General features: G+C 44.1%; 3 protein-coding genes across 3 annotated transcripts; 1 reads left to right on the plus strand and 2 right to left on the minus strand.

The window, feature by feature from the left end:
* Positions 1-579: 579 nt before the first annotated feature.
* saysd1 (SAYSVFN motif domain containing 1) lies at positions 580-2,325 on the minus strand. Its single transcript, XM_062411499.1, has 2 exons — positions 1,908-2,325; positions 580-1,339 (listed from the first exon to the last, which is right to left on the minus strand). The coding sequence occupies exons 1-2, from the start codon at positions 2,136-2,138 to the stop codon at positions 1,016-1,018; spliced, it is 555 nt and encodes a 184-aa protein (XP_062267483.1). The 5' UTR covers positions 2,139-2,325; the 3' UTR covers positions 580-1,015.
* Positions 2,326-2,333: 8 nt separating this feature from the next.
* grcc10 (gene rich cluster, C10 gene) lies at positions 2,334-3,748 on the plus strand. Its single transcript, XM_062411500.1, has 4 exons — positions 2,334-2,453; positions 3,026-3,079; positions 3,177-3,353; positions 3,447-3,748. The coding sequence occupies exons 2-4, from the start codon at positions 3,028-3,030 to the stop codon at positions 3,584-3,586; spliced, it is 369 nt and encodes a 122-aa protein (XP_062267484.1). The 5' UTR covers positions 2,334-2,453; positions 3,026-3,027; the 3' UTR covers positions 3,587-3,748.
* A 660-nt stretch (positions 3,749-4,408) lies between these two features.
* LOC133973561 (cytospin-A-like) lies at positions 4,409-11,477 on the minus strand. Its single transcript, XM_062411498.1, has 12 exons — positions 11,118-11,477; positions 9,623-9,731; positions 7,610-8,116; positions 7,254-7,327; positions 6,555-7,114; positions 6,402-6,486; positions 6,215-6,290; positions 5,836-5,872; positions 5,424-5,520; positions 5,194-5,310; positions 4,873-4,932; positions 4,409-4,747 (listed from the first exon to the last, which is right to left on the minus strand). The coding sequence occupies exons 2-12, from the start codon at positions 9,660-9,662 to the stop codon at positions 4,658-4,660; spliced, it is 1,743 nt and encodes a 580-aa protein (XP_062267482.1). The 5' UTR covers positions 9,663-9,731; positions 11,118-11,477; the 3' UTR covers positions 4,409-4,657.
* Positions 11,478-11,780: the final 303 nt, after the last annotated feature.

Below are 11,780 nucleotides of genomic sequence, written 5' to 3' on the forward strand. Positions count from 1 at the left end.
CCACTATCACCTGCAAGAATCTAGTGATAATCTTAAAAAAAGCAACTGGGATATTATTTAAGGTTTTAGCTAAACGTAAAAGCTATCAAACGGATTTTAGACTAGAATGAACCATCTCGCTTTGTCTCAGAACATGTACTCTCTGCACAAGACTCTGCGGGTCCTAAAGCCCGTCCCGTTTGATTTGAAGAATTAAGAGACGTGGCATTAAAAATAAAGTCAGCTTTTCTTTATAGTTTTATAATAAAATTTGTATTTCTTACTTACTTTCATAACTTACCTCGTTTAAATCACTAATCAAAATCCCTTATTTAAAATGAATTAAAAAAAAGTATCGTTTCTAAGCTCATTATTTGTTTTAATTACTTAACATTTACATTTTTCTGGGTCTTATTCCACTTTACAAATTCTCTGCATTTCAGTTGCTTGATTTGATTTTGTTTATTTGTTTTTGTTCCCTAATATTCATATAATTAGTTGCTTTAATCAAACATATTTTACTTTCTTGGCTGGTTCCATTGAAAATACTGCTGCACAACAAGATGTAAACCTGTATCACTCTAGAGACGAGGCGCTGGAGTCATCAAAATACTTTATTAGACATTGAAAGACTTCAATTACAAGTAAACACCATTTACCACATATATATTAATAGCAACTTGCCCTTTGTTTCCTCTTCCCATTCCCATTTCTCAACACCTGCACCATATTTTGAATTAACCCCACATTTTCTTGTAAAGGAAGTCGGAAGTCAAGGTGAAAAGATGAATCCCAGGAGAGAAAAATGTTCCCCAATATAACGTGTACTAACTTGTGAGTTAGGCTGATGATTACTGGCCGCTTTAGAATTATCACTGAGATAAAGATGGAGTTTTAAGTAGAGACATCTCAATTTTCTGTTGTGCCATACAGTCAAAGTACAGTAAAAACACATTTTATGTCACTGTAAAGTCTTCAAAAGTTAGATTTAAAAAGGAAAACACCCTGATTATTTGATATAAATGTGCAATGCGCTTTAACTGTTAGCCAGATGTATGTAGCCCATCTCTCCCTCCAGCTGCTCTGCAGTGAGCGAGCCCAGCAGAGGTTGACAGTCCGGGTTGAAGACGGAGTAAGCGCTCATTTCCCCCGGCTCTCGGGGCGCTGGGCTTCGGAGTCCTTCATAGAGCCAGTAGAAGAGAGAGAGGATGAAGAAGGCCAGGCCGAACTCCAGCTCCACGAAAAGGCCGAGCAGCACCAGCCACAGCAGCACTTTCAGCAGAGTGAGGTTGGAGATGATCCCATGTCTGGTGGTGAGCCATCTTCCCAGAGCGCTGTCCAGTAGCCAGTCACTTCGGTCCTGCAGGGAAGACACAGTAAAGTTCATCTGTCTCAGTGGTTCCACACGTCAGGGTCAGGAACATTTGTTAAGCTGCTTACAGCTTTTCTTAATTTTTACATATTACTATTATTAATATGTAAAATATTATTTTAGAAGTTTGCTGCCAAATTGTGTGAATGTTTTTAGTGTTTGCCAAATCAGATCAAATCCAATACACTTAATTGTCAGCTGCAGAACAGAACATTGTGCAGCAAACAACAAAAAACAAACAAGCACATGTTGTGTAATACCCAGAATAATAACGCTGAATCGAAGTTAGTTGTATATTGCAACTGCACTAAAAAAACTTAAAAAGCGAAAACACTGAAAGGATAAAAGATGGAAAATCAACGACAGGCATCAAACCCTAAAAGCCAGAGTTTAAAAATGTGCCAGACAAAAGGTAACTGAGATACAGGAAGAACATGTTTCCTGGAGCTTGAGACAGTTCCTCTCACTTCATAATATGCTGTTGATATATAAGTACCTCTGGAAATGTTTAAAATCCCAAATACTACTCAATACAACTGGTTGTTGGTGATCTCACCTGGATGTGGGAGCTGTCAGCTGCTCCTCTGCTGCTTTGTGTCTTTTTCTGCTCCATAGCAGCAGTAGTAGTAGTGGTACTTGTAGTAGTAGCAGCAGCAGTAGGAGTACTACTAGTAGTAGTACTAGTAGTTTCAGTCTGTCCCATGACTTGAGAACCAGCGCTCTGGGTTTTCTCTTCGGGTTTTACAGCCTGACGTCGAGCCCTGAAATCAGCGAGCTTCTTCTCCATCGACTCTAAAGATTCAATCAAATCCGCGAGATTCGAACCAAACAGCCGCGTTCCACAACTCGATCCAAACTTATGAGACTTCAGATTCACTTCAGTTCAAGTTTAAAAAGCCCAGAACGCGAGCACGTGGACAGAGTCTGACACTTTGAAGAGCTTTCATCGCTGCGAGCAAAGAGGTTTGTTTACCTTCTGCGTCAGCAGGTACCGGAAACTGGGAGCCCGTGTCGTAAAGCGGCTTCGTGTGTCGCAAAAGGCGTCGTTTTCTGGCAGATGTCCGCCGCCCTGCTAGCAGCTGGTTTGTTATTTTCATCTCTGGTGAGTTAACACAACATTAAACCTCCATTATCCAACGAGCAGGGACCCGGATGTTCATGTTTGTGTGTTTAACGTGTTGTAGTTTCCTCCTGCTGCGTTTGAACCTGACGTCACACAGCGTTAGTTCAATATCCATGAATGAACATCAACAGATTCCAGCTCAACACAACACGGAGACTAGTCCAGGTTTGATGGGGGACTAGTCAAGGTTTGGTTAACTAACCTGAGACTGACTCAAAGCACTAGTCAGATCCTTTGATCTAGAATCATTAGTATTATCAGCACAATGTACGTCCCGAATCATAAGTAAATATTCATGATGCAGAAAGAATCATTTCACAGTGTTATAATATCATTGTTATGGTGGAATGTTAGATTTGTATCACACCTCGTCAATGTTTAACCAATTTTACTGTTACCTCATTTTCTTTTAGCTGGAAGTGTGTCTTCATATATACTACTGGTTTTGAATACTGTCACATCAGTTCTGTGGAGTACTTGCTCTCTGCAGTACTTCATTCTGTTCATGTTACTCAGAGTAAAGATCTGCTTGCTCCCTCTCTCCTCTGCAGTCATGGCCTCAGCTCCAGCACAACAGCCGACCCTGACAGTTGAGCAGACCAGAGGTGAGTCGAGCTGGAGCTTCAACAGTTTCTGACTACATTAAATCAACTTGCAGTTATACTATATATAGAGCCTACTGATGCTGTTGTTGTGTCTCAGTGGTGCTGAGCGAGGTGATCCAGGCCTTCTCGGTGCCAGACAACGTTGCGCGGATGGAGGAGGCTCGGGAGAGCGCCTGCAACGACATGGGCAAGATGCTGCAGCTGGTTCTCCCCGTGGCCACTCAGATCCAACAGGAGGTTCTCAAAGCCTACGGCTTCAACAACGAAGGAGAAGGTGAGGCAGCGTTTAACGGCCACACGCACGCTGGCTCTCATCCGTTCAGCGTAGATGTCAGGATCCATCATCTTTTCTCTGCTTCACTTTCAGGCGTCCTCAAATTTGCCCGACTGGTGAAGATGTACGAAACCCAGGACCCGGAAATAGCAGCCATGTCGGCTAAACTGAAGTCTCTGCTGCTGCCACCTCTGTCGACACCACCTATAGGAGGCGCCATCCCAGCTTCATAGGAACTCTTTACATTCAATTGGTAAACTGCTTTTTTTTTCTGTGGCTTTCATTTAATGCTTTGGGTCTTTGTGACCATGCCGCAATTTCAAAATCACGTCTAGAGAATTAGTGTGTTCCAGCATAAAAATAAACCCATGAATTACATGTACATTATGATTTCATTTGAAGCATCTTGTTAAATTATTGCTTTTGAAATGTTTCAGTATTTATTTGTTACTCGATGACCACTTTCTTATGTCACTAAACCTTAAACATTTCCTTTAGTTCCATATTCGACATTCTTTTACACCATTTTTATATTCTATCAAATGATGTATTTTTTTGTTATACAGTCGGGTCCAAACTGTATATTGATATTAAAAAGGTTTTCTTTGAATCTGTGTGTGGCATTAATAGAGAAAACAATATCTTACATTATACATAACTTTATTATTGCATAAGGTTTAGCAGCGACATCTTCATGTGTTTAATATATTTCTAAAAATACTGAAGCGGTTACACACATAAACATATTTACATTTCCTCAAAGACAACTCTCCTTAGATTTTAAACATCACATCTACAGCAAACAAAATCTACTCCCACCCTCTGTCTTGTGGGTTTAGTTTTGGGAGCATGCGAACATGACATCACTGTCATGACAGAAGAGGTTTGAGATAATAAATAAATAAAACTTAAATGCTAGAGAGTCTGGAATCATTAAAAAAACAATAACATTACATTCATTATAAAGTGCTTTTGGCAAACCGTGCAAAACCAGTGGATCCAACACCAAATGTGAAAGTAACTGTTGAGCAAGTGAAACGTCTGAAATTCAAATATGTTCGTGTCCTGTGCATATTCACCAAACTGGTGCCACCACTAAGTACAGTATGTAGAAAAATAAAAGTATTCAAGGGTTAAAACACTGCTTGGAGTTTCTCATGTTTCCACACGAGGGAGAACGTGTGTTGATGCATACAATCTTACGATAAAGTCCAATATTGCTGATGCATTTAAAATCCTGGTTGGCAGAGCGCCCTCTTGTGGAGAGCAGTGTTTCAGTCCAAACAGGAGGAGAGGAGTCGGCCTCACATCTCAAACTGACGGAAGATGCTTTCGACGTAGCCCAGGACCCTCTGCCAGTCCGGCCCGTCAGCCCTCAGCATCTCCTCCACCGTCTGCCACACAGAGCCAGGTTGTAAAAACACAGACCATGATGCTGTGAGATCTATGAATACATCTCAACACAAACCTCACTGATCAGAAATCACATTGTGTAAAAGACAGTGGAAGCGTCTCTCACCAGTGTGGCTGTGACTCCCACATTCTCTCCCGTCCTAAAAGCGAGGTCCAGATTTACCTTCTGCAAAAACAAAGATCGAGTCAAAAGTTTCTGTTTCATTTTTACACACTTGAATTTCAGATGTGAACTCTTGTAAAACATGAGTGTTACATGTTCATGTTTAAACCTATGTGCCACGTTTTATGACTGTAGAGATTCTCAATGCTTGGGCCTGGATAGATGATATCTGTTTGTCAAAGACTCAAACCTGTGCTAATGTTCTTTGTAAGTGAGTTAAACTGATATAAATCTGCAGGTCACACAAGTCACGAGCAGTTTTACCTTGTCCTCAGGGTTCAGGCTCTCATATGGGATGTGACTCGGTAAATAAGTGTGATAGACGGCGCAGAACGCCAAACCATCCTCCCAGCTGGTGCTGAAGTTGGTGATATCAATATTCTGTTGATAGAAGAGCCTTGATTTGTTCCCTGTGCGGAATGCCACTTGATTTTACAGAATGGGATTGTTACAAAAAAAAAAAACATGAGAATAAATAAAAACTTCTCTCTGACCTTGTAACCTTGTGTACGACCTTGGCACCAGCGCAGCAGGGAGTTCCTCCTGGAGCCGCCGTGACGCCGCAGCAGAGCACTGAAACCATCCTGAGGTCTGAAGAAAGAGAAGATCTCAACCACGGATCAGCTGAGAGTTAATCCTAAAACTCTGTGGGTGTGTAGAGGATCGTTTTAATGTGTACAGCAATTTTCTAAACCTGGTTATAAAGCACTTAACGAAGAACAGTGACACAATTACAGTGTAAAGTTTGTTTAAAACTAAATCTACATTTAGAAGAAAAGCTTTTTCATCGTACGATTCAAGTTCAACCTGAGATTGTGACTGGGTTTGAAAATGCTTCCGACTCATTAATGCTAAACGTTCGTCAGTCTCCAGGTCAGTCAGAATCAACTTCTCACAGAAACTTACTTCACGTAATCTGAGCTCTGATCCTCGTCCAGTTTTCCTGCAAGATGCGAAAAAACAGCCTCAGTCACACAAATGAACAAAAACACACAGCCTGTGTGTAAAGATGGACGACGTGACTGCTACCCGAAGTGAAGCCAAAACATCTGGGGGCTGTCTGCAGTAAAGGTGATAAAGCCCGACTCCTCCATGTTAGTGGATGGGACATGGACCAAACTAAAAAGTGTGAATTCTGCAGTCTGGCTCCAAAGGCGAAATATGGGCGCGTTCGTAGCTGGTTATATTTTGGCTTCATTTCTGGTTAGTGGGAAGAAGTGGAGACACGTCATCCATCTTTATGTGATGAATAAGCATCATGTTGGTTTTGTGGATATAATCTCACCCGAATAAAAACTGGACCAACTGTCCTGTCGCTGTAAGATACGATCCATCCTTCTCCCCTTAGTTGGCTGCTCTTTCTGGAAGAGACAATAAATGATTCTACATAGGCCACAACCCTCCCCGCCTCAAAGTCATTCAGACATTACATGTAATAGATACACTATTCATATTAAGACAATATCTAATACCTTGCATAGTGGTAAAGTTGTGCTTGTATTCGAAGCCTCATTTTGACCGGAGGAGTCAACTGGGAGTGGAAGACGAGATAAACTCCTGAAAGACGAAATGTTCAGTGAGAAGTTGTCGTTGTGTGAGGGTTGTGAACTTTCACACAGACTCACCAGGATCGTTCAGACAGCATCACGATCCTCCTCGGATCTCTGAGCCCACGTCCCGCTTCCTTCTTCTTCTCCATTGCAGCTAAACTCTGCAGGTATCCCTCCGCTACCCCCTTACCCTTCGACCGCATGTCCCCAGACCCATTTGCCTCCACGCCTCCATTTGCTTCCTTCTCCTCCTGGTCAGCTTCAGTCTCTCCTGCAGCTTCTTGTATGTCCTCTCCCTCCACAGAGTCTTGTCTCTCTATCACTTTACCCCCATCCGCTCTGTCTTTCACCACACATGTGTTTCTCAGAGCATCCAGCTCGGCTTGCTGCTGCTGCTGCTGCAGAGTGAGTTCGTTGAGTTTGCTGCAGACGTCTCTGTGCTCCACTCTCAGACTCTCCAGCTCTCTGTCCTTCTCCTGCTGCCCGCTGAGGGTGAGGGCCAGCTGCTCCTCCACGGCCCTGTGGCGCCCCTGGAGCAGACCCAGAGCCTGCTCCGACTCGCTCCGCAGCCGGTCGGCCACGGACACGGCGACCTGCAGGTCACACTGGAACTGACGCCACTCCAGACGCTCCGCCTGTGGAGGAGAAAAGAGCGAGCGACACAAGGAAGATAAACACTTGTTTGCTCAGTTAGTGACCATCGGCTGTACGCTACTTTTCATGATGCACTGTGCGGGAAAAAGGAGTGAAATGCGACGCGTGGTTGAAACTCACCCTCAGTGTCTCCCTCAGTGTGTCCACCTCCTCGAGCAGCTCGTCTCGCTCTGTTATCAAGCGCCTGAGCAGCTCTGACACACACACAGTTATAATCGAGTGAAGGTGAATCCATCATTCCACAGGAGAGCAACATAAGTAACATAACATAACATTGTACCATAATAATTCAGACATGAATCTGTAGTTTAGAATTAGGGTGAACAGAGAATCTTTCCTCGTTCAGCAGAGAAACTCCACCTTGACGGCCAGCAAGTGTAGAACATGTGGAGGTGGTGGTCTTCTCCTCTCTAACAGAAGTCAACAACAGTTTCCATATAGCAGGTGTGAAGAAGCAGAAGAAGACAGAGGCGTACCTACTGCTCCTGTGGTGACATCGGGTTTGGGGCTGAGGCCCAGCGAGGCCCTCTGATGCTCCATCAGACTGAGCAGGACCAGGGTCATCTCCTCCTCGGCCCTCTCTGCTGCATCCTGCGGCTCCAGTCCGCTGTCTCTCTCCTGCCAGCTCTGCTCCGAGGGGGAGTCTCTGGACGGGGGCAGAGGCGCCGGGGGGGCCTCGCTGACCGCTGCCTTCCCGTGTCTGGCTGCTGCATCGCTCACGCTCGTCTCTGAGGAGGCGACGCTTTCTACGCTTATCACGGCCCAGTCTGTGGACGCCGACAGTTTCTGTGTCCACTCTGAAGTAGGAGAGGCGGCGGCGGTGGCGGAGGGGGTGTCGCTGCCGGCCGGCGATGGAGTCTGTGCTTTGTTGGAGGAGGAGGAGGCTGGCGAGGATAAGGCCATGGCTGTCAGCTCGTCCTCTGAGGGCGTGGTAGGAGGCGTGTGGAAGAAATCGAGAGGAGAACCTGAGAGGGGGGAACGAGCTGTAAAACAGAGGAGAAATAAAAGGGAGGTAAAGAAGGAGAATAACAACTGACCTGAGCTTCAAAATCATCTAAGTTGAAAAATGTGCAGAGCATTAAAGCCTCTTTGTTCTTCTCCTGGATGCAGATACTGTCCTGTGCCGACTGGTGCAGCAAAAAATCCTCTCCTGCCAAAGTCTTGGCTGGTGCACTCACACATGCACACACTCCCACACTCCCTGGGAGAGATGCAGTCTGACCCTGATCTACCATCTTACAGCTGCTCTCACTGATTCTACCAGTCGATTACATTGATCAGTGCTGCCATATTTAGATTCAAGTCATTGCATTGGTTTGGTTTTGTGATATCACGGTTAGAGCCATGTGGTTTCTGTATGATGCAGATAATGTGTCTTCTACGGCGTGCACAGACTGCTCGTGCACACTTGAGCAGGCCCCAGCGATCTCCACCTGCTTCCCCTCCTTGCCCTTGCGTCGTACTGCAGGAATTCTGCAGACTCATCATTTCCCCGGCAGCTGCATGATTCGGTGTGTTACAGCTACGGCAGTGGAGCTACTCTCCTCCTCCAGCGTGAGCCCCCCCATCCTGCAAACTGCCGGGCCCAGAGACGGAGGAGCAGCATGTTAAACAGCTGTTAAGTGAGAAGTAACCGGAGCGAGCAGACGACTGAACGTCCTCAGTTAGGAAACGAGACGTTTTAACGCTGCTCGGGCTGATTTCACACGATGGCCGAGCCTAACGACAGCTGGTCTGTGATGTTTGGAGCTGAAAGATGCTGGAAGTGAAAATATCTGACAATGCTGGATCCTTATTTCACTGAAATCTCAGAGATACACTTATGACTCATCAATCTGGCATCACACGGTGTTTCTCCCAGAATATCATGTGGTCAAACTGGATAAATACAGAGAATCGCTCAATGGGACTGTGATATTCATCTTCAGAGCACTTATGCACATATAAATAGACACAAAACATATCTGAGAAAGATTTTGTTGAATGAAGCGTTTAGAAGCTGCACATTTAAAGCACAACGTAAGAATTCCTTTGCTCTATTTAAGTGTATTTTGGGTCAATACAGTTAAATGATAAATGTATTTGTCTTTGCATTTTGGTGGAATTACTTATGATGTTCACCTTTAAGTCAACAAATGATATTCTTCTGTAGTTTTCATTCTGTGTTGTAGCTCTATAGCTTTTGGATATTAGTTAACAAGCACAAACACAGGATCTGCTCTGCATCCCACAACTTATCTTTTGATCTCAGAAGTTGGATAATGAGAAACTGAAACTTAAAAAAATGCGCCACCTTCCGTCTGGTAACCAGGAAGACAGTGTCTAAAAATAGTCTGCCCAGAAAAAAAAAGGACATAATTAAAGAGGGAGAGAGAACTGGGGATGTGCAGTGCAGAGACCGAACCGTAACCATCTGTTACTCCAACTAAAATCTATCATTACAAATGAAAAACAAAAGCATTGTTTGTGCATGTGTGTTGCTGTGATACCTTTAGGACTGTGGCTGTCTTTGCCAGTGTGGTTACCCATGATCCAGGACGGGCGGGTACCTGGAGCGTCCTTCTTGGGCCCTCTGTGCTCCGTAAGGCCCACTGCTGTCTGGACATAATATAGTGATTTAAGGTTTCAATGGTTATCAATAAAAGAGCCGTGCATTAAACAGTATGGATGATCCTACCGAGACATGGGCAGTATAACTCAGTCTAACTCGGCCTCCACACAACTTGTCATGCTGTTCTGCACGTCCCAGTTTCCCAGAGTCAGAGCTGATCATTTTGAGAGACAATTACATGAATGGACTGACACTGCAGTGAAGTTAGCTTCAGGTTGGATATTCAACAGACAGAATTTCCCTTAGGAACCATCAGTGAGGTTGAATAGGAAATAACTGCATTGCTTTTGTAGCTTCCATCTCATATGATCTCTATAAACAGATTCCCCTTGTAAACATATTGAATCTAAAGGGGAGGGTCACGATCTTGCGACCGGAAGCAAAATATTATCCATCTCTAGTTTGACAAAAATTAAGCTTGGAGCACATTTTAGATGCCTGCAGGTAAACAATCCGAGTGGAGAGCAAACACACTGGCCTAAATACATCGTTAATACAGATAGTTGTTGATAGAAATCAACTGAAATGTCATCTGGACCTAGCACACAGAAATAAAGTATCAATGTTTGAGAGTCTTGGTCCAAATATCTGCCGTCTACAACAGACGCCCCTAAATATTGGCAGTTTGCGACAATGGGTCACATGACATGGACATAGAAAGAGGTGTTTCCGGTTTGTCCAGGGTAAGGGTCACATGATATGCATGGAAACTATTCAAAAACATAGATATTCATATAAAATATCTAAAGCACTAAAATCCAATCACAATTCAGCCGTTATTTCCTATTCAACATTACTGATGGTCCCTTAGATCAATTCTGTCTGTGGAATATCCAACCTGAAGCTAACTTCACTGCAGTGTCAGTCCATTCATGTAGTTCTCTTGAGACAAAAAATATGTTTTTTTAACATTAATATTCGCATTAAAACATATGAAACACAAAGATCCCACAACAAGACGTGTGTCCTGTGATTTGAAGTCAGTGGGGTCACATGACATGGAAACGATAAAAAAAAACTCAAATTGGAATTTATTGATGGTCCCTAAACGAAAGCCCTGTGATCCAGAGATAACATAAACCTAACTACAATCTGTCAGTAAATTAATGCGCAACTGGGTGAAAGCTATGAGCCGATTTAAAGAAGAGCAACAATTAATCTGTAAAACGCTTTGAAAATTAACAACTACAGAGAATATGTGTTGTTAACCAGCCGGTCCGCTTTAAAATGTCAGTTTTGTGAATGAAGTTCGGAGTCACTCTTATATTATTGTCAGGGCGGAGGGATATATTTATGATTTTGGCTTTGACATAGGTTGCATGTAACTGTGCACACACACACTGATCACAGACACACACAGTCATCCATCCTACCTTCTTCCACCAGCTGCTGGATGTCCTCCGGGTTTCTCGACCTCCTCTCCGGGCTGCTGGCTCCTCTGTCTGCGTCCCTTCGCCCAAATTCACCGGAGGACTCGCTTCAAATGCCTGGAAATCATTTCACTCCGACGTCCCATGTTGAACTAACAGCTGCAGAGAGGCAGCGAGTCCCGGGGGGAAAACCCCAACTCTGCTCCTCCTTTAAATCCAATGCGACAAAAGGCGCAGGAGGCAGAAACTAAGTGTTGGCGCAGCAGCTGCAGGTTGGATCCTCATGAACCTCGTCCTTACACTGAGGAGCATCTGGACACGTCCGCACAGTTTAACGTGTTAAACAGTTTGTGGTCTGTGGAGACAAAGTGATTGTCCCCTGATACCTGCAGGTGTGTTTGGCAGGTAACGGTCACGTGGTCTGAACATGTGTTCCCGAGTCAAACCTCCTCCTCCTCTCTTCTTCAGCTTCGTTTCACTGACCGAACAACATCCAGGCTAAAATACAGGCGCCTCGGTTGTTTTACATCACACGAGCAGGATTATCAATGTTCAATTTGAAGGTAAATACATTAATGTATTCATTAAAGTGGAAATCAAACAAACAAAATCACCTTAGAAAAGTGCAGTAGTCTGGGTTTGGTGATCAGTGTGTGGCATGAGGAG

The sequence above is a fragment of the Platichthys flesus genome, chromosome 18, assembly GCF_949316205.1.
Source record: "Platichthys flesus chromosome 18, fPlaFle2.1, whole genome shotgun sequence".
Classification (NCBI taxonomy): domain Eukaryota; kingdom Metazoa; phylum Chordata; class Actinopteri; order Pleuronectiformes; family Pleuronectidae; genus Platichthys; species Platichthys flesus.